This window comes from Cricetulus griseus, chromosome 2 (assembly GCF_003668045.3).
Source record: "Cricetulus griseus strain 17A/GY chromosome 2, alternate assembly CriGri-PICRH-1.0, whole genome shotgun sequence".
Taxonomy (NCBI): Eukaryota; Metazoa; Chordata; class Mammalia; order Rodentia; family Cricetidae; genus Cricetulus; species Cricetulus griseus.
The window spans coordinates 89,939,565-89,966,214 of NC_048595.1; the positions used below are offsets into that span (position 1 = coordinate 89,939,565).

At 38.9% G+C, this 26,650-nt stretch overlaps 1 protein-coding gene across 1 annotated transcript in view; it reads right to left on the bottom strand.

Moving 5' to 3' along the window:
* Positions 1-3,752: 3,752 nt before the first annotated feature.
* Positions 3,753-26,650, bottom strand: part of Tmem38b (transmembrane protein 38B) — a 33,413-nt gene continuing 10,515 nt past the window's right edge. The window contains exons 2-6 of the mRNA XM_027403070.2: positions 18,945-19,101; positions 11,873-12,057; positions 10,652-10,739; positions 7,282-7,399; positions 3,753-5,708 (exon numbers count right to left, since the gene is read on the bottom strand). Coding sequence (XP_027258871.1) covers positions 5,496-5,708; positions 7,282-7,399; positions 10,652-10,739; positions 11,873-12,057; positions 18,945-19,101 — 761 coding nt within the window. The 3' untranslated portion in view covers positions 3,753-5,495. The remainder of the gene's footprint in view (positions 5,709-7,281; positions 7,400-10,651; positions 10,740-11,872; positions 12,058-18,944; positions 19,102-26,650) is intronic.

Sequence of the window (26,650 nt, forward strand, 5' to 3'; positions counted from 1 at the left end):
TAAGAGAAGACAGAGCCATTGAACTTCTGTCTTGTGATACATAACACAAACACAGGGAAATCGGCAACTTACAAAACATATACAGAGGCAACAGTGAGACATGAGCCAATCCCAGAGGAACAGAATTCCTGCCATGCATAGCGACATAAAGTGTTTATTGTTAATGTTTCTTTAGAGCAGTGGTTCTCAACCTTCCTAACACTGCAAACCCTTAATAGAGTTCCTCACATTGTGGTGACCCCCAACCATTAAAATTATTTCGTTGCTACTTCATAACTGTAATTCTGCTACTGTTATAAATTGTAATGTAAATATCTGATATGCAGGATAGCTGATATATGACCTCAAAGGGGTCGTGACCCACAGGTTGAGAACCCCTGCTCTAGAGACTGTTACTTGGGTTCTTTGGACTGGCATGTGATTTCGTGAACCAAGTCAGAAAGAGCAATAACAACAAAAAGAAAATGCTAAGAAATTAGTTGTCTTTAAGGTTTTTAAATCTGGAGCCAGGTGTACATCTTTAATCCCAACACACAGAAGACAGAGGCAGGTGGATCTCTAAGTTCAAAGTCAGCCTGGTCTACAAAGTGAGTTCCAGGCCAGCCAGAGCTACACAGAGAAAAACTATCTTTAAAAAAGAAAGGGAGGGAGGGAGGGAGGGAGGGAAAGAGGGAGGGAAGGAGGGAGGGAGAGAAGGAGGGAGGGAGAGAGGGAAGGAGGGAGGGAAGATCTGTTCATGAAATAAATGTAAGTGGGTTAGGTAACAGACCAGAAAGAGTATATACAGGATTAACCTGGGATATAGAATGAATTTCTACAATAGGAAGAAAGTTCTGATTTATATGGGCAGAGATCTGAACAGATAATTGGGAGGAAGGCAGTCAGGGGCCCAGTACACACTAAGTAACCCACATCATTCATCATCAGGGCAAAAAAAGCCCCAAACTCCAACAAGCATCCACTGGAAATGGGCAACATTGAATGTTGATGCTCCCACCCTTGCTAAGGACACAGATCCACTAGAACACCTATCCAGACACTGTTGTGGAGCATTAAATGGTGTAAACATTTTGGAAAAGCACACGGCAAGTTGTTTTTGTTTGATTTTTAATAAAACCAAACATGACCCACCACACCTCCTTCTAATTATTTATCAAAAAGAAAATCATATTTAACAAGAGTTGTGCAAAAATGTTCTTAATTATTTAAAACAACCCAAGTTAGAAACAGCCCCAACATGCATCAGTAGGGGGACTGCACCACTGCACAGTAGAACAGTAGAACACTATGAAGCAACTAAAAAGGAACTACTGACAAACACAAGGTACATCTAGAAACCTGTTGTTTCTAAGAAATCTACGTGAAAGAGAATCTAGCACATTTCCTTCATATTATGTCCCATAGGGGGTGTGGCATTAACTGGTTATTAATTCCCTGGGGCCCTTGTAATACTCAATTTTGGGTTAGGAGTACACAGTCATTGGCATTTGCTTAGACTCAGTTTAAGGGGCTGAGATGGCTCCACTGATACAGTGTGTGCCGTTTGTATCTCCAACACCTATGTAAAGAACTGCAGTGTGCACACAGGGATCACAGGAGAAGCCCTGAGGCTCACTGAACAGTGTAGTCACGCCAGCGAAGTCCAGGTGAAGTGAGAGACCCTCCACATGCACAACTGTACAGACTCAGGGAGAAATCCAATAGTGCATGGGCACTTGCAAATTGTGCATTTTATTGAATGCAAATTTTGTTTTTTAAATGGACAGTAAGAATAAATTGTGTTAGGTAAGCATAGCTGCATATGCCTGCAATCAGAGTGCACCAGAGACAAGGATGCGAGGATCTGGAGTTAAGGACAGCCTGCACTACATCACAAGTTCCGGGCTAGCCTGGATTAGTAAATACTTATTTAAAAAAAAAAGCATCAGCTATTTTAAATAACACAGTGGAATTGTCTTATTAAGAAAAATAAATTCAGTAAATTGAGTTAATGAAAAAACTGTGAGTGCTTGCCTTGCTCCATGGTACCCTCAGTTAGGAAGCAGTTCTAACAGTTTCATTCTAACAGACAACCTATAAGTCCTGCCTAATATCCCTTCATTATGTTTATCCCCACGGGAACACATGTTGTTTCCTTTCTCTACCACTAGAATGTAAACTCCATGGCAGCAGGTGTCTTCTTATGCTCTGTATCTTCAGAATCTCGGTGACTTGATCTAAGCTGGCACTTAATATTTGTTGAATAAACAAACAAATATGCCTAAAATATGACTTATACTTGGGGCAAACACCATAAAGGGCTTTGTGCCAGGGGAAGCATTTTTATTTATTTTTATTAAAAATAATTTTTTTCATATAATAAATTCTGATCAGTTTCTCCTCCCTCATCTCCTCCCAAAACCTCCCTACATCACCACTCTCCCAACGTATCTTCTTTCTGTCTTTAGAAGAGAAATAGCCAGAAAAAAAAAAAAACAAAAAAAAAACAGAAAAAAGGAAAAAAGGAAAGAAAAACCACAAGAAACACACACACACACACACACACACACACACACACACCACACACACACACACACACACACATACACACACCACACACACACATACACACACACACCTTAAAAACACAAAATCAGAAACCATAATATACAAGCAAAAGACCAGTAAGGGGAAAAAAAAAGACTAAAGAAGGCAATATGAGACAAAATAAAATAAAATCTCCCAAAATACCATTGAGTTTGTGTTGGCCATCTATTCTTGGCATGGGGCCTGCCCTTAAGTGTGTTTTGTATATCCAGTGGGACTCCATTGGCTAAAACTAAGTTTTCTTTTGCAAGCGGTTGTCAAATGGAGACAGGCTCTGAGTTAGGGATGGAACCTTATGTCTACTTCCCCTCTTGGCACCGGGATCCCACGTGGCTTAGACCTCTGCAGGCCCTCTGCATGCTGCCAGTCTCTGAATTCATATGTGTGTCTGTCATGTTCTGTCATCCATCCTCTCTGGCTTTTACAGTCTTTCTGCTTCCTCTTCCCAAAACATTTTTAAACACAATTCGGTTTCTAACATTTCTCTCACTTGCAACAACTTGACGCTTGAAATGGATGTTTTCCTTTATATTTTCATTAAGCATATCTTAATTGAAAAAGTGGTTCGGCTGCAGCAGACAAAAGCTACACACACAAGCATCTCCCCACTTCACCGCTCTCACCTCTTTTTAGGTTATCCCACTGGTCAGAACTCCCACTGAAATCCATCGACCCCACGAATCTGGTCTTTCTCCCTTCCTTTGTGGGCAAAGAATCTGGTAGCTCAGTTTGGAACTATTCAGCACATTCTGCTGTAGGCTGGATCATGGCAGTCAGGGGCCTGTGTTCTTGCAGCTTTCCTGACTCTCTCTACTGTTTTTGTTTTTAAAGCCTACCAGGTCCTGCCATCATTCAGGGTCACCTCTGATTGGACTGTGTGAAGTGGGCCTATGGACCACAGCCACAATCCCTGGTAGTTAAGGAATAAGGAGATGGTCTCCTGGTCACCTGAGCAGATTCAGGGCAGGGAGTTTCAAGCCTAATCCACATTCTCAGTAGAGCTAAGAACCCTGAACTGAGGGGCCTAGGATATCTGCGTAGCCTAATGAAGTCTGTACCATGTCCCCTTCAAACTGTGCTCACTAAGTGTATTATAGAGAAAAAAACAACACGGGACTCCAAACACCTTCCTCCAAACAATACAAAAGAAAAACAAGGCATACTCCTCTAGTGCTAACGTACTTATTTTAATGAATTTGTTTTTAACACAAATGTAAAACAAGATTCTACTGTAACTACAGCTAAATTCAAACTTCAGAACTGACCAATAATAACATGTTCATTTGGCAAAGTTTTTGACTACAGATTATCAAATATATAATACAGAATTCAATTTAGTGCTTTCCGTCACAATGTTAAAAATAAGCATTTTCTAATACTAAGGTTATCAAAAGTGTCCCACCCCAATCCTTTTTTTAGCAGAAAAAGTATAAAACCTGCCAATGTGCATATTTGTTAAAGATTAAAAGGAAAATTTTACATCTTGAATGTCATTTAAGTGCTTCTCAGCCAACCAGAAATTTCTAATATAGGTGGCAGGTTCCTATTCTTGGTATAAAGTCATACCACAGAATTGTAAAGTTATAACAAGACTTTTAACACCAAATAAAGCAAATAAATCTATCATGCAGTACATTTCCTTGTTTGATTTTTATTTTGTCAACGAGAAACCAGATTTAATGTTGTATGGCCACACTCAAGCAGTCTACGTGAGGCTAGGCTCCACGGTTCAGATCACGTGTGCAAAGGCAATTCTCATGAGGGCTGAGCATTTCCACATAAAAGCAGTTTTCATTTAAGATAGAACTTACAATGCGTGTGCATGTCTATTAAACAAAGATACCCATATGTGAACTCACAAGAGATAGTCAAATGAAGCCCTGAAGCAGTGCTCACTAGAAGAGAGGAACAGACGGAGAGGTTTTCAGCTGTGATAGTACTTTTTGTTGAGTCACTGAGACATGCACCAGCATATTCAGAACAAGTGATTCAGGAGGAACATTGATACGTGAAATCTCTCCACTTGTTGACATGGGGAAAGGACAGAGACAACCCAGTTCCAAACACACGATAAAACAAAGGATTACTAACAACCAAAAACCTCACCCCTAGCCTGGCATGGTGGCCCGTGCCCGTAATCCCAGTACTTGGGAGGCAGAGGTAGGATGATATCTGAGGCCAGCCTAGGGCTACAGAGTGAGAGAGTCTAGTTTTGCAGAAAGAAAAAGATACACACAGATTGTAACCCTGTTTTTCTGAGGAAAAAGTAGTTTTTAAAACAAGAGCATGAAAAACACTTCAAACTGAGACTCAAATTAACTCACTGAAAAATAATACTTGAAACTAAAATAAATTAAATTTCAGGTATTTTTAATGTGGGTAAGGTATAAAAACAAATTTATACACCAAATATACACTATCAGTTTATTTGCAGTTAAAAATTATTTAGGAAAAGTTCTCCATGTTCAAAATTAAATAGGAATTGTCTTCTATATACAGGAATTATACTGGAAATATGAAGTAAAAGTTTAATTCTGCAGAATTAAAACACAATTAGAATCATTCAAAAAGTGAAAAAAACCACTGAATTTTAGAAGTGTTAAAGCCTTAGAATTTTGCAGTAACAAGTGAACTTTTTCTAACATTTGAAAAATTATCATTTTATCAATATAAAACTATTCAAGTAATTAGGAGAATCTCTTATACCAGAAAAATAAATTCACATGATCCACTCGTGACTCCAAGAGTTAACAATTAACAGAGCGGTGTCCCTGAAATAAGGCGTTTCTTCCTTTTTGTCTCCTCTATCCTTACAGATAGGCTTATTTCACATCATTTACATAGAAATACCACCACACCCTATAAATAAGTAACTCTCCCTTTTTGCCTCCCAAGCACAGATAAAATTGTCAGTCTTCTTTCTTGGCATGCCTCTCCGAAGAGCCCGAATCCTCTGTGGTGACCTTGGACCCTGACGAGGCAGTGCCATTGGAAGACAGTTTCGATTCCAGTTTCTTTTCACTCAGTGAAAACTGCTGCTGCCAGCCAAACAGCATCCGGTTCAAGGTGTCCTCAAAGGGAGCAAGAGTCACAGTGGTGTCCTTTGTTATCATCATGGTTAGCTAGGAAAAATTAACTGAATTTCAGTACAAACACTTTGTGTTTCTCAAAGCTGAGACGGAAAAACAAATAATGGGCAAAGAGAGTCAAATGTACTTTGTATTTAATCTACATGAAAATTCTGGGAAAATCACTGACTCTATGAATTTAAAGGATATTATTCATCAAAAGTAAACCAGGTACAAGTAAACCTTGTACAACAAATGAAGTGTAACCATTGCTACAAAAAGAAAGGAAGGAAGAAAGGAGGGGGGAGAAGTCAAAGGAAATAAGATATAATATTATCTACATTCTACACCAGCAACCAATACAGCTGTCATTACTACACATCTGGCTTGTATCAGAACTGTGGTAAATACATTATACTCATCTCCACTTTCAATTTAATACAACAATCACTGCTGCCTTCACCACAGAGCGGAGAAGAGTCACAGCTCTGACAGGTAGATAACTTGCCCCAAACTAAAAGGCTACTTAAGTGGTAAGCAGGATGCATTAACAGCACAGTTTTGTCCACAGTTGCGGATGTTCAGAAGCTGTGGACTATTTCCCTAAGGCACAGAAGGCACAAACATATATGCAGGCAAAACACATACATATAAAATAAAATAATTTAAAAAATTTAAGCCTATGAGAATTTTATCCAATAATACATTCCTATTTCACATGTTTAAAATTAATTACCATTGAGATCAATTAATGGTAGAAAATATATCACACCTATAATATTACTTTTTACAAACAATGCCAGAAGCCATATATCCTTTGGGACATGTGTAAGCCTAGTTCAAGGAACACAGACTTGTTCAAAATTGCAAAGCCTCCATTTCAACACAAGTCTGTGCGTCTACAATGCTCAAGGGCTCTCTCCTCTGCTGGTGATCTTTCCCATTTATTTTGATTCCCTGTGGCTCATATTTTAGCAATCATAAAGTATTTGAGAGAATTATAAAAGTATGTGACCTCCCCTTTAATGAAACTGTTTGAATATGGATGAATGTTCAGCTTGCCTGAGTTCTGGGAGAAAAGAAGAAAAGAAAATTGTAGGGAAGAGATGGAAAAAGCAAAGGAGGAAAAGGGAGATATTTCACATATTTCTCTCAAGAAAGAAGAGAACCATAGGTAGAGGTGGGAAAAACTTAGCTTTTATATATTCAAACCAGAATAGGCAAGCATATTTACAAATATGTGTAACTTACTCCACCTCCAAACTTAAGAACATATTATTCTCCACAAAAACAAAAAGGTGTATCAACTTCAACTGTACCCAAATTTTACAAACAAGGCAGGCCTACCTATGCAGCCTCTGATTCCCTCCCTACCTCCACTGCTCCCTGGCTTCCCATGAGCCACCTGCCTATCCTGTCCAACAGTAAACCTGATGGCAAATGAAGAACAGTGGAAGAGCTTCTGAAAATTCTGATGCATAGAGCAAACTCTCCCAAAGTCATCTTTTTGTATCAACAATATAAAAAGCAAGCGTGTTTGGTACTAGCTTAGCCTGAAGGACCCCATCAAAGGAAAAGGCTTATACGGGATTTGTAATGCTGACTGGAGGACCTGGAACCTTCTTACCTTTATGGTCACGAGAAAGATGGTATAAAGGAACATGAGATCATGCTTTGACATTGCCAGATGATTGGTGTGCTGTAAAGTGAAGATGATTGACCCCAGCAGTGTTACCTTGGAAGGGCTGAAAGGAAATAACACTCGAAGTCAGTGAGAAACATACTCTGCCTACAATTTTTTCAGAGTGCTCTGTAAGCATCAACTTGATGGACTGCTGACACAAAATGAGCTGGGTGAATATATTTTTAAAGTTTCAGAAATGCCGAGTTATGTAAACTTTAAAACCTTTCCTCATAACATAAGAATTGAGAGGTAGTTTTTGCTTTTTTACAGACTTTGTGTGTGTGACTTGCAGAGGCCAGAAGAGGACATCAGAACAGAGCTGCAGGCACTTTCGAGCAGCCAGCCCCTCTGGAAGATCACTGTCTGGCTAGCTCTATGTCAACTTGACACAAGCTAGAGCTATCTGAACAGAGGGGAACTCAGATGAGAAAATGCCTCCTTGAGATCCTGCCGGAGGGCATTTTATCAATTAGTGATTGATGGAGGAGGGCCCAGCCCACTGTGAGTGATGCCATTCAGGGCCCAGTAGTCCTGGGTTCTTTAAGAAAGCAGTCTGAACAAGCCAGGGGAAGCAAGAGTAAATAGCATCCCTCCATGGCCTCTGCATCAGCTCCTGCCTTCACATTCCTGCCCTATTTGAGTCCCTGCCCTGACTTCCTTTGATGATGACCAGTACTATGGAAGTGCAAACCAAATAAACTCTTTCTTCCCCCAAGTTTCCTTGGACATAGTGTTTCATCAGCAATCACAACCCTAACTAAGATAAGCAGCAAGCATTCTTGACCACTGAGCTAAGCCTTCAGGTCTAAGACTTTTTAGAATGTGCAAATGTTTCCATAGTGCAATGTTTCAGAAACATATTTGTCCATCTAACGCTTTTTTTTAAAGGACTCAAAGGTTTCATGCCCCACCACAAATAAAAAATTAATCCTGAAAAGCCATCCATGATAAACAAGCCCCAAGACAGATGAGAGAAGTGGGGGAAAGCCTTTCCTGTCCCATGATGTAAATGCCACCACAGGACAATTTCAGGATGCTGTGGAGAATGGAGAGGAAGATGCACACAGTCGCTCTCAGAAAGCAGTATGAGCTAGACATGGTGACACAAACCTTTAATGCCAGTACTCGGGAGGCAAAGGCAGATGGATATTTGTGAGTTGAACGACAGCCTAGGCTACAGAGTGAGACCCTGTGAGCCACCTCTAGTATATCACTTAGCTACCTTGAGCACAGCAGGTCAGTCTTTGCCAATATCTTTAGTATTAATGCTGAAATTATGAAATCACTAAACTAATAACCTTCCAAATCAGCAGCAGTATTTTTATCTTACACACTTACCATGTACTTAAGGTATCTCAGTAAAGATCCCTGGTAAACTATAAGAATGCTGCACTACTGGGCTGGAGAATGGCTCAGTGGTTAAGAGCACTGCCTGCTGCTCTTCCAAAGGTCCTGAGTTCAATTCCCAGTAACCACATGGTGGCTCACAACCATCTGTAATGAGATTTGGTGCCGAACACTGTACACATAATAAATAAATCTTTAAAAAAAAGAATGCTGCACTACAAAAATGACAGAAGATTTTTATAAGCCAGATTGTTTTTTAAAGGTTATTTAAGTATTACAAAGGAAAGATTGGGTGCAAAACATTATAAGATCCAGACTTCACATAATAATATAATTTAATAATAATCATTATTATTGTAATAGTAATTTCTCAATTACAATATTATTGTAATCATTGTAATAGTGATTTCTCAACTTTACTGTTTATTCCTATTGTTTTTAATATTTTGGGACAAATATTAATATTAATATATTTATCAGTTTATATATGTTTAACTATGTTATAAAATGTACACAAAATTGGACATTTAAAAGTATAAAATAGAAGGCAAACAAGGGGCTGTGGAAATGGATCAGTGAATAAAGCACTTGGCAGAATGTGAATGCCACATTGGATCCCTAGGACCTATAAAAGGCCGCCAGCAACCTCAGTGCACAGAAGGCAGGCAGGGAATTCCCTGGGGCAAGTTGGCTAGCCAGGATGCCTGAAATAGTGAGCTATATGTTCATGAAAGACCTCACCTCAATAAACAAGGTGGAGACATATTAATGAAAACATCTGACATTAGCACAAACATGCACAGTATACACGAGCCCATACATGTGAATACACATACACACATACACACATATGACACCACCACCACACACCACCACACACCCCACACCCCACACCCCCACCCCTGCCCCTGCCATGGAAGTAGATTTATGTTGGTGTTATTTTGTTGCTCTAATTGGTTGGTTCCTTCGCTAAAGTAGCTCATTAATGAAAGGGCTTTGACATACACATGGACCATTTGGGGTTATGTTTTCTTAAAGAGTGACTCTAAAAAATAAGCAGTTTGTAGATAACTGGGAAAGGACATTGGAGAAGATTTAAATCAAAGTATTAGATTTGTTATGAAGATTGAGAAGCACTGAAAAATTCTATCATGTCTCATTCTAAAACGCAATGGTGGAACAGATGAGGCAACAGGCACTCCCCTTCCAAAGGGAAAGGAGAGATCCCTGGCACCAAGACATTTCAAAATGCAGCAGGTAAGTTCCACTGGGATTTTAGGGCTATGGCTGCAGGTACCAGGCCCTAAGCTCATACAACATGGCTCTGGCCTCTGTACTTCAACTATAGCCTGTGAGCTCGACCTATCATGCTCCCTACTCTCTCCTCAAAAGTACGATTCTCTTTTCTTGGTATCCTTCCTAGTTTCAGAACTTATTTATTCCCTACTCATACCCACACATCATATATACAAAAGGCCAGGATCTGCATATGAGGTACAACAAGTACACATTGTATGTCTAAGTAAGTGTTCTTGTTATGATATGTATGGGTACTTTCATGTGTATATTTACTGTGTACCATGTGTGCCTGGTATCTACAGAGGCCAGAAGAGGACATCATATCCATTGGAACCGGAGTTACAAAACATTTTGAGATGTCACATGGAACTAAACCCAGGTCCTCTGTAAGAGCAGCAAGTGATCTTAGCCACTGAGACAGTTCTCCAGTCTCCAAGCTTTCTTTATAAAGGAGGGGAATCCACAGAAAATTGATGTTTACTTTAATATCTCATCTGGGAAAGTAAACTATTATAATGAATCTGCCGTTTTTCTTCCCATTGTGCTTGCCATTTGTTTCTCAGGTATATTTCAGCCACATACACAGATTCAGAAATGTTCTTTTTAAGGGAGTTGAATAGCATCTAAGGCTGTAAGCCCAGATCTCAGTATAATCTACACCACTTACAAGGACAACTTCAGCCACTCATCACCTTCTGGTTTCCAATCTCCTTTTAGCAATTCTACACAAGATGTGACGATAACACCACCTGCCCCTAAAAAAAGAAAGAAAAGAAAAAAAGAAACAAAAATATTGAACCAATTTACTTTAAAAAAAAATACATGGCAGGGAAAGTCAGAATTTCACCTCCTGGTTTAAAACCCAGGATTACCAAAATAGGATTCCTGAGAGGAAGGAAAAGTTGTCTTCTGTGCACTGAGATCTGAGACAATGGAATTCTCTCACCCCAGCATGACAACTTACTGTGATCTAAGGTTAACGCTGGGGTCTCAAGCACAGAGATGTATATATAGACTTGCTTTGTGAAAAGTAAGATCCTCTCTTTCTAGTTCTTTCCTTGATATGGTCAGTTTTGGGTGCAGCATACTGTAACAGAGGTTACAGAAATCCGTTCAATTCTTACATATAAAACAACGGGGTTAGTGACATAGCTCAGTTGGTAGGAGCACTTGCCTAGCATGCACCAACCCCGGACAATGCATAAACCAGGCATGCTAGTGCTTTCCTGTGATCCAGCACTCAGGAGGGAGAGGCAGTATGGTCACAAGTTCATGGTCATCCTCCACTACATAGTCTACCTAGTCTCTAGAGAAAGAGAGAATAAAATAAATACAAAGCAATTAGAACAGTGTGAATATGAATATTTGTTATTTCCAGCAACTCACAAGAATGGAAAGAATATAATGCAATTTGTTTTCATTTTTAGACAGGGTCTTCTTATGGTAGCCTAGGCTGGTTTAGAAATTACTATATAGCATTTCAGACTTGTGACTTCTTGCCTCAGCCTCCCAAGTACTTAGATTATAGGTGTGCACTACCATGCCCAGTCTCAGCAATGTTTTTTAATTTATATGAGCCACAAAATTTCTTATTAAACTTATTTCATTTATGGCAAAATAATTATGATTCCATATGGTTCAGGGAAACCTAAAGCAATTATTCATAAGAAACTTTACCAAGGCCATCAGGCTCAAAACAACAGGTGATCACTAATACTGATGTAAGTAACTTTTAAATTAATTTTAGGGGCTAAAAAGACAAGGATTCCACTTTTAAAAAAAAAAAAAATGTGATCCCAAAGGTATGTGATCCTGTAAGCAGAGAGGTATTTAGGAGTTACAGTACAGCAATAACAGAGTACTTACAAACACATATTATAAATATTACCTCGGGCCCATCCAACAGCTATCATGACTATCCAGCCATTTCTGTAATAGCTATTAGCATGTGTGACTCCACCTACTATTTTCCAAGTTCTGGTCACTTCCTTCATTCCCGCAGCCAGAAGTTGAATAGGTAGATATGAATAGCCCTGGGAAACTAGGTCACGAGGGCAAAAAAATACAATATACCTGAAATTAAAATTTAAATATTTTAATATGTAAATAATACCATCAGAATAGAAGTGGAAATCTAAACCATCATCACTAACAACATGGCATAACACAAAGAGTGCAATTATCCATAAAAGCCTGGAACATGATTTCAAAAGAAGCAGATTGGACACTAAGTTGTTTCTTAACTCACACAAAACATATATAATCTATCTATGTCATGATGAGGGAACTTTGTAATACTTCATACAGTTCTTAACTTACCCATACATTTTTAGAACAAATAGGTACATAATTTATTAAAGAAAGGAACAAATGCATCATCAGTTACAGCAGGTATGGGCTATGACCATTTAGTGTCTTTGTTCTTAGGGAAATGGAATTAGACAAAGGAGCCTTTTGGTAAATGAAAAAAGGTTGCATTTCAATTCCTATTAACATCTTTTGTTTGCTTGTTTGTTTGTTTGATTGATTTTGTTTTTCAAGACAGGGTTTCTCCGTGAAACTGTCCTGGTTGTCCTACTCACTCTATAGACCAGGTTGACCTCAAATCCACAGGGATCCGCCTGCCTCTGCCTCAAAAGTGCTGGGATTAAAGGCCTGCACCACTACCACCCAGCTCAACTCCTATTAACATCTTGACCTTTGTCTCTCAGGTTAGGGCATAAGTTGAAATCTGCACAAAGATAGAGACAGCTCACAGGGAAATGGGCTTATGTTATGGAAAATGTATTTTCATGCAACTGAAAGAACATGAAGCTCAGGCTTTAATTTGGCTGAGTAAGCTGTTTTAGCCAATGAAGTTGTTGCTAGTTTAAGAATACTTCACCCATTCTCTGGTGAATCACAGTTTTAAACTTTATTTGTTCTTTGGCATCTCCTCAAATACTATCAGTGGTATTTACTCGAAACTCTGCTGCCTGTCCTTCCATTCCTAATAGACAGTTCAGTGTATACAACATATCAGATCTTCTAATGGGGTGATACAGAGCACATGGAGGGAAAGAGTGCTGGGGCTCTTTTCAAAGCAAGAGTTAAGTTTATTCCAATGCTTGAGTCATAAACTCAAAACCGAAGAGTATTCACAGAATATGAAATATTTGTCAACAAGCTGCTCCAGAAACCTAACACAAGAAACAATGGTTTGATCCACCTCCACATTTCTTCTTCTTCATCTTTAATTCCTCCTCCTCCTCCTCCTTCTCCTCCTCCTCCTCCTCCTCCTCCTCCTCCTTCTAACACTACTATATCGATGGCATCTATTTCATTTCTCCCAGCTCATACAAGCAATGGCTCTATACAACTGAAGCAGTTCCTTGTTATGCCTCAAAACTGCTCTTTCTACATTGTTCTTTTCAATATAAAATAAAGGCTATAGTGCTCATAAGTAGATTACACTGTGTCTGGATGACAGGACTCCTGCATCTTATCAGCTGTCCTCTAACCAAAAACTCAGCATGATGACAAACAGCTCTGAGTTGTTTATTAGCATTAAATCTAGAGGAAAAGTACAAAACACATCAAAGAATCACTTTATATTATAGAGTCCGAAAGAAAAATGAAGTATCTGGTGACAATTTTATGTTACCTAAGATAAGATTTTATAGTTTCCAAATTTGACATGGACATATAATCTTTTCAAAGTCTTTAAATGTAGGAGTGATTTACAGGAAGTTAGACAATGGACAGAAAAGGCATATACACCAAAGTAATAAAATGTATATATATTCTTAATTAAAGCAAACAATACTTTGGTATCTATTAGAGATTTGATTAAGAACAGACACTGTATTTTTACTTCAGCAGTAATTCATGCTTTAAAAGAGCATACTCAAAAGAAGAAAAACTGTATTACAATGGTTATTTGCATTCCCTAATTCTATTTTTAATATGTTACAAAACCTATTACTACAACAGTAATTTTGGATTTCAACTACATGACACTACAACATATAGTCTATAATTTATAACTATTGCTATTTCTGAGTCCTAAGTTTTACCCTATTTTTCTAAAACAGCTACAACAATCTCTCATATTAACGAAAACCCTGTGCCCATTTGAGTTGCCATGAAGTGAAAGGAACAGCTCTTTGTCATGCTCAACAGACTTAGAAATCAGCACAGCAGACAAATGACTCCCTTGTTCTATAGCCTAAGTTCACTGTGCAATGTTCCTCTGATGACCCACTGGACCAACAGTCACTCATCAGGCACCAAGTCTCTTCTATAAAGATTATGATTTCTCCTTAAGTTTGTAACATCTAAACCAACTTTCCCTTGTAAGCACCTAAAAAAAAAATATACAGGCAAGAGAAAAGAATAGAATGAGAAGATGAAATGGATTTCTCAAATGCCTTTAAACCATATAGGCCAGATTAAAGGAAAGAGAAAAATGACAAAGAGAAGTTAGTCTAAAATAGGATACAACCAACAAATGTAAGCTAAGCCAGTTTAAACAGGTCTCAGATGGAAGCACAATTTGGGTTACAACCAAAGGCTGAGCAGAGAGGAGGGCTAATCATTAAGAACACTACTTCCTTCACTATCAATTCTCCTTTCCCATCAAAGGCAGTATCACTTCACTGAGCCAAACAACACCAACTACAGCCATGTTAGTCTAATGCAAGAGCTCTGCTCTACTCTGCAGTTAGCACACCAACAAATTAGGAATTTCATTGATATGGCTTGAAAATGACTATAAAACTATGACTCACATATCCCCTCATCTAAATGTAATATCACTACAGTATCTTGCAAGTTTAAGGAAAACATTCTGAGACATAAAATCAATACACAGAAAAATTATAAGGTATGTATTTCCCCCATTAATAGATCTTTAAAGAAAACTTTAATGAAAGTATATGCTGTGTTCGGACAGTGGATATACACTGGCAGAACCAAGTTCATGTTTGTCTTTTCCAGTAGATGGCGCTAACCTCCAGACGTGAGATGGGTGTGCTGAGAAGCTATGGTGCTAAAGATGACCTTGCTGTGATTCCACAAATCATTTGACTCTTAAAGTCAGAAGCAAAGACAAAAGTGTTATTTGAAATGTTAAAAGTTCTATTATTAAAACAGTAAAATATACTGTCTGGATTACGGCATCACTTTCATATTTAAGAAACTGTAAGGACAACATTCCTATTTCCAGAGTTCAAAGCAATTCACTGCTTATGCACCAACTAGAAGATGAAATCCGGGCTCCAGCTACCCAATATCTCTGATACCCTGGACAAGTCATTAGTCTCTCATGATCGGCTGAGGATAAAACAGTACTGACCACACAGGATCTATCACAGCATCAAAGAGCCAAAATTAGAGACCAGAGATAAGAACTAGTGATGTACACCAAGTACATACTGAACAAAAGGTAAGACTGAATGACAACTAAGTAAGGGAAGACTGGAATAATGACCATGAAACTATGACAGTGTTAAACACACCCTTGTTTTAAAGATGGATAAGTGTAGGGGTCACCCTGACCACGCCTCCTGGTTGGCTACAGTTATTTAGACTAAAAGGTGATCACAGGTATACCAGGTAGCCAGCCCCAGGAGGCGTGGTCAGGGTGACCCCTACAGATAAGATTAAATGTATATGAGCAAAGAACAGAATAAAACTAATTAGCAGTATCAGAATATTCTAATTGTGTTATATCCTTTGTCCAATAAAAACCATAATTCTTTGTATGTAGGTAAAATAAGTATTACATATGTAACAGAGACAAGATAAATAAAAACTTCATAGCATTGAACTTGAATTAGAAATACATATCGATATGAATGAATTGTTTTTCTTTGCCCTAGTTCAGTTCCGTGGATGCCCTCGCAACACCTTTAATAATCTGAGTAAGGCTTAGAAAAGCTATTTCTCATTAAAAGAAACTATGACTAATTCCGAAAGAAAATTATAAGAATCTTCTAATACTGAGAGGCAAGAAAGCTAATCCCAGGGTTAGGGGTCAGGGGGCATCTCTGAAAAGTCTCTCACTGGCCAAAGATGGGACAACTAGTTTGAAACAGTGACAAAAATTGAAATCTGTAGAATCTCACAAAACATCCTTCTAAAAAAAAATGATCACCTTTGCAGGATGACCAGCAAGTAAAAGAACCAAGCAACTGCCCTGCCTTTCTATGAGTAGTATACATAGGGCTAACCAAAAACCAGGCAAGTCAGAAGTGTCTATCCACATACCTATATGTATGTGCTGAAAAACACGTTCTTTCATTCTCTGCTTCTAACATGCCTTTTAAATGTAAAGGCATACATTTTAGGCATGAAATTGTATTTCATTTGCTGAGTCAACTAATCAAGATCTGTAGTTCCTTGCTATTCAAATCCAGAAATCACAGTACACAGCAATCCGTTCTTTAGTAAGTATATCTACTGAGTCCGCACAGTACTTCATGGCACAGTTAACAAAGTGAAGTTTCTGCTCTGATAGGATGTTTTTTAGAAGTGAGACAAAGCAGCATTTTTTAAAAGCCAACTGATGATATCTCCAATATTAATGAATCTAAGAAGAAGAAAAGTCGAGGATGATATGATAGTCACAGACGGCTTCTGTGATGAAAGATAACATTAACTGTTTGGGGTTGGAAGCAAGAACAAAGTCACAGAGGTAGATAGAGTACCTTATTGTGCAAACAGCAAGTTCAGTATGACTAGAATGGAGAATGAGGAACAGAGCAAAGAGAACAGAGGGGAGACTTTATAGGGATGATAGGTCATGGGGAAATTCAGGATTTTGTTCCTCATTGCTGCACACAGAAGTGACATACTATAACATATTTTAAGATGATCACTTCATCATTACGTAAAGAACAGATTTAGGGGGGGTAATAAAAGAAGAAAATAGCCCATGTAGGAAATTACTGAAAGTCCAGGCCCAGACATGGAAGGATCAGTATGTAAGACTAGAAACAGGAGAGATAGGAAGTACAGAATCTGGCTGCCTTGGTTCTTATTTAGCTTCAGCATTTAAACAACATTTAAAAATCCAAAATTTAGTATCTTTTTTAAATGATACAGAAATGGAAGTCCTTTATAGGTGTTTTTAGAAAGTGATATTGTGAGATGATTAAGTACGTTTATGAGATATTGTAGCTGTCATGAGTGAAGGCTCTACAGTCACACTGTTCTGATTCTAGCCCTGCCACCTCCCTAGATATGACAACACATCAACTGCCCCATGAGTTTCCTTGCTGTCAAACAGAAGTAACAACAGCTACTCTGGTAGGATGGTGAGCAGAACATATTTAATACAAAAACAGAAAGTGGAATACTGGGGTCTGAAGGATAATGCAGGAGGACCAGGAAGTTTGGGAAGGATGGGGAGTCAACCAAAACTGAGCATGTATGAGAATATCATAAGGAAACTTGATAAATGTAAGCTGATTTTTTTTTAATTTTTAAGGGGCTGAAGAGACAGCTCAGCAGTTAAGAATAGTGGCTGCCCTTGCAGAAGACCTGGGTTCAATTTCCAGCACCCACATAGTAGGTAGCTCACAACTCTATGTTAGTTCCAGGGTACCCAGTGCCCTTTTCTGGACGCTCAATGCACCAGGCATATATATGTTGCACATACATACATTCAAGCAAAATGCCCGTACACATAAAATAAACAAATCTTTAAAAACCTAATTACAATACCTACTTCACAGAACTCATCGTAAGTATGAAAATAGTTTAATATATAATATTAATTCAGTGCATAGTAGCTATCAAATAATTAATCCATGTCACCTACTTTCCACAGCTGAAAAATATAAACTATTAAAAAAAAAAGGGAAAGTGATGTTTTTACTGAAAGCAAGCAGAAGCTTTCAGTAAAGTCACTGTAAGACTTTCCTGTTTGAGTTTAAAATAGTACATTCTCTTCCTTCTCATCTGATAGTCATGACCTTAGATACCAGCTTGAGAGAGAACTGGTTTGTAAAATAAAATAAATAAAATAAAATAAAATAAAAAATCCTAATTCCACATACCATATTGCATTTAAAAAAAAACACACACAGTAAACTTGGGATCCTGCTCATATGAGGATGGTTATCCTGCAGAATAATTAAGTGAACTCATTCATTCCATACCTGATTGGATAGCTTGCATATTTATTGGATATTTCAAATAGCAATAGATGAATTCATAATTTAGCTACAGATTAGAGAAATGAAACATAGTATTTCATAGTATTTAAGTAATTTTTTTCTCTTAATGTTACCAGTAAAAGATTTTGTCAGGAAAAAATTATAATAGCTCAGGGCTCATGATTAAATATGAAAATGAATTTTAGCTGATATATAATACCAATTCAATAATTACTAGCAAGTGAATAATTCCACCCCACCAACTTTCCACAGCCACAGGAGCCCACTATTACTTTACCATTACTACTATTATTTATTATATCCCAGTTTATAAGTAGTTAATCATTTTTACACTATTATAATAAATGAATTTTTAATTATTTGTATTATGGGTTGTGTGTGCATGATGGAGGTGGGGCCTGTGTGCCACAATGGACATGTGGAAGTCAAGAGGACTACTTTGTGTAGCTGATTTTCCTTCTGCCTTCACGTGAGTGCTGGGGCTAGAACTCAGGCTGCCAGGCTTATGTGGCAAGTTCCTTTACCCGCTGAGCCATCTCACCAGTCCCAGTAAAAAACAAACTCTAAACTGTATAGTGGTGGTGCATATCTTTAATCCCAGACCTTGAGAGGTAGAGGCAGGTGGATCTCTGTGAGTTCGAGGCTAGCCTGATCTCCAGAGCAAGTGTCAGGATAGACTCCAAAGCTACACAGAGAAACCCTGTCTTGAAAAACCAAAAAAAAAAAAGGAAAAAGAGCTATTTTACTATAATTTATAAAAGAATTCTTAAAACACCTCATAGTGTAAGGGCAACTTACCAGATTGAAGAAGCCAGTAAAATATTAGTGTGGTTTGTAAGAAACTTCAACGGAGGCTCTGCAAGCATTATACAGGATAAAATTCCTCCACCAAAGCAATGGAGCATTGCACTCAACCAGCTGGACAGGGGATTATTCCATGCCACTGCTGCTGCCCCTGAAATGACAGAGTCAAAACAAACATGCTCTGAGACAGTTGTATATTTATTTACAAGAAAGCCCCAAGGACCCATTGTACTAGAGAAATAAGCCACATCTATAATGTCTAACACATTATATTCATGAGTGTGCGAATCATGACCATTTAAAGAGTATTCTTTTTAAGAAAGTGGCTTTATTGCATGGGGTGGTGGGAGAATGTGGATATATGTGTATGACGGTATATTGGGGGAATATTCTCCAGTGCAGGCACATGGAGGCCTGACGGTGATGTCAGCATGGCTCTCCTCGATCATGTCTCCTTGTTATTTTTGAAACAGGTACTCTCCCGGACCTGTAGCAAGCTTTTCAGTTAGTCTGACTAGCCAGCGAGCCCCCAGATCTGCTGTTTCCAACTCCCAGTGCCGGGTTATAGGCACTCGCTGCTGTGCGTGGCTTTCATTTGGCTATAGAGCTCCAAAATCAGGTCTCCAAGCTTGTGTAGCAAGCACTTTACCCAAAACAATTTATTTTTCCTTAGGAAAGTGGGGGGGGGGTGGGGGTAAGAGAAAGCACACTGTCTATGTGCATGGCTGATGGTAACTTGCTTATGCAGCACTCGTGGAAGCCAGACATTGACGAGGTATGCTCTGGGTCTTTCAGTTTTCAGTTTTCTTTAGTCAGGATACTATGTAATCTTGGCTGGCCTGGAACTCTATGCCCACAAGGCTAGAGACTGGAGATCCACCTGCCTCATCCTCCTGAATGCTTGCAAAGGCATACACCACTATGCCTGGCTCCCTACCTTATGTTTAGAGACAGGGTGACTAACTGAATCTGGAGCTTACTAATTTACTATATCGTCTGGTAAGGAAAGGCCTAGGACCTACCTGTCTCCATCCTCCCAGGATTACAGGCACATTCGGCCCCATACCAGCTTTAATGAGGGCTGAGGATATGAACTCCGGTCTTCACGCTTACACAGCAAACACTCTACCCACTAAACCATCTCCCAGCCTCTACAAGTATTTTTTTTAATGATTGATTTTGACATCCTTAGAATACCATCCAAGTTTTTCTTGCCAGTTTCCTATTAATTGATGGTTTATTTAAAAAGGTTCACACTTAGTATTTCCTTTCATGCCAAATCTTATTGTAAGCACTCCTAGACAAGGTGACAAAGGAATATATTATCAAAGGAATATCTGACAAAGGTCAGAGGCCAGTGAGATGGCTCAACAGGTAAGGGCATTTGCTACCAAGTCTGACAAACTAAGTTTTATCCCTAGGACAGACATGGTAGAAGGAGAGAACCAAATTCCACAAGTTGTCCTCTGACTACCACACAGGCGCGCACACACACACACACACACACACACACACACACACACACACACACACACACACTGTAATTAATTTTTTTTAAAGAAAAGCTGAAACGGCCAGATGGGTCAGTGGTTAGAGGAGCTTGTACAAGTCTGACAAGCTGAGTTCAATCCCCAGTACCCATGTGAAGGTGTAAGGAGAGAATCTCACAAAGCTGTTCTCTGACCTCCACACATGCACTGTAGCACCCTACCACCACCAATAATGAAGTTAAGTTTGGGGTTTTTTGGTTTTTTGAAGAAAGGTTTATAACCTTAAGTGCTTTAGAAAACATAAGGGGCTACAGTAAACAAACTAAGCTTTCAACATATCAGGCTGGAAATAGAAGAACAAACTCAAAGGTCAAAGATAATGGGGCAGGAATAGAGAGAGAGAGAGTTCAGTGGTTAGTTAAGAGCACAACTGCTTCTAATGGCTCATCTTGGTTGTCAACTTGACGCCATCTGGAATCAACTAAAACCCAAGCAGCTGGCCTGACTGTGGGGATTTTCTTGTTTGGATCATTTGAAGTGGGGTGATCTACCCTAAATCTGTGTCACACCTGCTGATGACGGCCTGCATCTAAGGCATAGAAGAAGGAAGCTTTTGCTTTTTGCCTGTTTGCCTTCCGTCTTGATGGCAAGTCCATCTACCCTGGTTCTTAGGCATTCCTCCGCTGGCATCAGAACCTACTTCTTGGGGATTCCAAGGTGAGCTGAAGACAGCAGCTCCATAGAACCTTCAGGACCCCAGCACCAGATTGGGGCTGCTGAGACACCCAGTCTCATGAACAGAACAACCAACTGGGAGACAGTTACTACTGAACTACCTGGATCACACCCTGTAAGCCACTCTTAACGAATTCACACATACATCAATATTTTAGAGAACACTGATTAATACACTGGTTTTGCAATTTGGGTTTCCAGCACCTACATCGAGCAGCTCAGAACAGCCTATAACTTCAGTTCCTGGGGATCTGGCAGCCTCCACTGACCTCCATAGGGACAGCACTCAAGTGCACAAATACACACACACACACACACACACACACACACACACACACACACACACGAAAATCTTAAAATGAAATTTTTTAAATTAATGAGAAATACGTATTTTACCACCCTCAAAATTAGTCCTAACAAATGACTTCTGAATTATAGACGAAAATAACTGATGGGAGAAACCTAACAGAAACTATTATGAACACCAATTAATTCCAGATCCAAAGTTCTGAGAACACATTACCATTTCTGTGGTATTTCTTTCAAAATATGTAACCTGGATTAATCTAATCTAATCTGGAAAACCCAAGTGGAAGGCTATTCTGAAGAAGAAAATATATAGATCAAGGAACAAACATGGAATGTGTACACAAGTGCAGACACACACACACACACACACACAACAACAACAACAACAACAACGTTGTTTCAAGATTAATTTCTATTACAGTGAGAACTAGAGGCAAGAGATGTAGCTTGGCAGTGGAGTACCTACCACACATACATGAGGCCCTAGGCTCAATTCCCAGCACTCCCTGTCCCCAAAAAGAGCCAAATGAATGAAACACCTGTCCTAATTAGTACCCTGGAGCAGGGAAGGAAGAATCATCAACGGCTTTATTGGACATCCGACAACTGATGAAATTTATAGACTAAGGCAGATAAATGCATTTTTATCACAGTTAAACTTTCTGATTTTTATACTGTGGCCAGAATATATGATCCTAAATAATTAGAAGTGAAGACAAAATGCTTCTAATTTATACTTACACAGCCCTGAAAATAATATGCATAAGTAGAAACTTCAGAGTGGTAAAGTAAGAATAGCAAACACTTGGTAAATACAAGTAAATACTGTATAGGAGGTCCTTAAACAATTACTCTGGAATTTGATTTATAAGTCTAAAATTATCAAGAGAAAAATGTATTAAAATATAAAAATAGCTCAAATCAGAAAATGAGTAGCAATTTAGAGAAGTACAAAGTGACTACGTAGAAAAATAAAATTATAGCATGAAACCTTTTGTGGAGGAATACAAAACACTGTGTATGTTGTTAAGATACATAAATGGAGTGCACAGAAACCAGTGTGCAATAACAAACTATTAACTGTTATTATGAGAATCCTGGGATTAAGGGAGATGGTCAAGGAAATGTTAGGTTTTAGCTTTTACTTAGGTATCTATTAAGACAGACTCATACACTCCTCACTGGCTTCAAACTCATTATGGAGGGGAAGATGACTCCTCACCCACAGGCACACCCTGGTTAGCACTGGGGATGAGTTCTCCAAGTGGAAGCTCTATCTGAATGAGATTTAACGTGTGGCACATCACCATCACTACAAAGATATATTCCTAAAGTAACTGATTACTTCTGATAAATTCGAATTTAGAGAACACTGGCTTAGTGTTATTCTAATAAACAATTAGACTTTATCCTACACTAAGCATTCACTGGCTTGTAAATGGACCCATAAACATTCAGACTTCCCTTTACCAACAAAACAACACAAAGCAAATGTATCAAATGCGTGTTTATTTCTGATTACACCTAACAAATAAAATTTCCCACAACTTCAATTTCCTCATTGCAATTAAGCCATTCTTGATTTTGTGCACAAGTAATAGCTGCATTTTAAGACTTAATCTTTGAGATTTTAAAAGAGACCTTAGTAAGGAATGGGTGCTAAAAATGTTCATATAGCAGAAAAATGTGAAATATTTCAAACCTTTTAAGCAATAAAAATATGCTACCATGAGTTTTCCTTACCTAACATTGTCACAATTCAAACAATGAGCTAGGAGTACCCAGTAACTCTCTAACTTCTGGGCAGGGGCTCAATCACTTTTGCATTATTTTTCAACTTTTATAAAATGAAAATATTATATACTTTATAAGGATTTAAATTAAGGGGCTAGAGAGATGGCTCGGGGGGTTCAGGGGTTAAGAGCACTGACTGCTCTTCCAGAGGTCCTGAGTTCAATTCCCAGCAACCACATGGTGGCTCACAACCATCCGTTAAGAGATCTGGTGCCCTCTTCTGGTGTGCAGATATACATGGAAACAGAATGTTGTATACATAATAAATAAATAAAATCTTTTTTAAAAAAGGATTTAAAATAAGACAACATATTTTTGTGCTGAGTACATGAGTACATGCTACGTAGACACAGCTGGCTGATTTACTTGCTGAATGGATCTGGGCCCTGAGAATCCAAAATCTTTTTTTTTATGCTTGTATAGCAAATGTGTTATGCACTGAGCTATCTCCTGAGCTCCAAATTACTTGATTTTTAACATACTTTTAGGAGAGAGAGAGAAAGAGAAAGAGAGAATTCTCTGTCCTACCTTAAAATATTTCAATATGCTACCAACAGAATCATTTTCCAAAAAATTCTTTGCAAAAGCTGTCACACTGCAGCCTAAATTGAATGTCAAGTACAAGATGGATGAAATACAAAGATCTTACATGAACTTTAATAACGGATACTTCCTGTGAACTGTGATGGAGAGCTGGAGGAAGACAGGACAGGCCAATGATGCAACAATTGAATGAGGCCTGCTACCCAAGAACCTCCTGGAACTGGAAAGGCACAAGAGTGGCTGTGCTGGAAAGATCAGTGGTCAGCGACGTGAAGAGTAGCCCCAGTCACATGCCCTGTGGGCACAGTAAGCCCTCTGTGGATCACAGTAAGAGCTTGTGTTTTCACTCTAACCAACAAAACCAGGAGCTGGCAAACTGTTTATATTGATTAGATATAAATATTTTAGACACCATGTACAGTGTCTGTTCAATCACACAACTCCAACTTGGCAAAAAGTAGTCCAAGGGGACGTGTAATTGAGTGGCTCTGTTACATTCCAATGTGACTTATTTTTACTAAGAATGAAAGCTAAACGTAAAACGATAATCCACTTCCATGAACTCACTTAAATTAAATCACACCTACAAAATCCCAAATGAATCATCAGACTGTGCCTAAAACTAACTTGGTGGATTCTTTAGTGTAGTCAAATGCAACCTTTCTATCTTGTACTCAACCTAAATTTAGGTCAGTAGTACGTACCTATTTTTTTTAAGAAGCACTGCACTGTAGTTTTCTTTTGTATTTTTAAATTTTTCAAACAAGTACATATTGTATATTGAGCATATTTCCCTCAGGTTTCTGTTCCCTCTTTGTCTTCGCCCTTCTCCTCCTGGTAGAACCACTGCACTGTAGATATTTTCACAACAGTTAACATCCAGCTGGCAAGTGGTTGCTATGACACCCGGAAAGGAACATGAGAGTGACCAGCTTTCTTAAAGCTTCCACTTGAGGTGTTAAGTATTTGTTTGAATACTAATATGTTTTATTTTGCTCTTTCCCTTACAGTTCTCCTTTTTAAAACATGGGGAGTCTGGGGAGATTGCTCAGTCAGTATAGTGTTTGCTATGCAAGGATGAGGCTCTGAGTTTGATCCCCAGACTCCCACCCCACCTCAAAAAAAAAAAAAAAAAAAAAAACAACGGGTAAAGGTGACCTGTTGAGTTGGGGAGACAAACAGATCCCTAGCCAGCCACTCTTTCCAAATCAGTGAGTTCCAAGCAAAAGTCAGACTGTCTCAAAAAAGCAGAAGCATCTTGAGAAACCACACCTGATGCTGACCACTGGCTTACAGACAGACACACACACACACAGACACACACACACACACACACACACACACACACACACACACACACACACCCACCCACCCCTGGTGCCATAACCAAAGATTTGAAAAACAAAAAGATGGTAACCACATGGCTTGATTGCTTTACAGTCTTTTTATAAAACAGATGGCTCCTGGTAAAGGGATGTGAATTTTCACAATCTAGACAGGTAGTAGCTCTAACAGCAGCTAGCACCTAGTAATGCAGTATTACTAGATCAAAGTAATGTAACTTGCAACCTGGAAGTCAAATGCTTTCTTTCTCTATACTAACTTGGCTGAAGCACTTCAGTTAGTTGAACTACCCCAGTCTTCAGGTCTATGGTAACTTCCCTTTATTTCAACATGTTCCACAGAGACAATGATCATTTGGGCATCTGCACAGCATCACACCAGTTTCCTACATAGATGATATTATACTGATTGGATATGGTGATTAAAGCATAGTGGTATATGTCTTAACAAGACACTTGCAAGGCATGGGTAGTGATGCAAAGTCTTTTATCCCAGCACTGAGGAGGAAGAGGCAGATGGATTTCTGTGAGTTTGAAGCCAGCCTGGTGTAACAGGGAGTTCCAGGACAGTCAGGGTTACATAAAGACACCTTTGAAAACAAACCAACCAACAAACAAAAACCCAGCAAACAAACAAAACTGTGAGGCATGTTGGTGCACATCTTTAATCCCAGCACTTGGGAGGCAGAGGCAGGTAGATCTCTCAGAATTTGAGGCCAGCCTGGTCTACAGTGAGTTCCAGGACAGACAGAACTACAGAGAGAAACCCTGTTTCCGAGTGGGGGGTGTTAGAGTTTCTTTCCAGCCTGCTCCCACCGATGCTCTGCCCCAAATAAACTCACAAACACTGTATTAATTATAAAACTGTTGGCCAATAATTAAGGATTCTTATTGGCTAGCTCTGTCTTAATTACTAACCCATAACTACTAATCTATACATTTCTACATGGTCTTATCTTACCAGAGAACACCTGACATGTCTTATCTTCCCAGTCTCTACATAGTGTCTCCTCACAGCCTCTCTCTACCTTTCTCTCTCAGCCTTCCTGGTCTGGTAGCCCAGCCTATCCTTCCTGCCTGGCTATTGGCCAAACAGTGTTCATTCATCAACCAATAAAAGAAACATATATACAGAAGGACATCCCCATGGGGGGGGGGGGGTATCAAAACAACAACAAAAGCAGGATACATGCAAACCAGCATGTGAAGTTCTTTTACAGTTAAGCATCTAGTCATATGACTAAAAACAAAGTTATTTTAACAGAGAGAATTTAATATAAAGAACTAAATGCATATAGAACTGCAACTAGGCAGTTGAAAAGCAACAGTAATATGATATAACAGAGGCACGAGCTTCAGAAAGCAGTTACTATTCTTGGGGAACAAAGGATAAGCTGAAATTATGAAAACTTAGAGGCCTAGAGCAAAGCTCTTTAAAGCCAAAAGTAGGAACCCCTAAGGAAGAGACTCTATAGCTGGTGTTCAG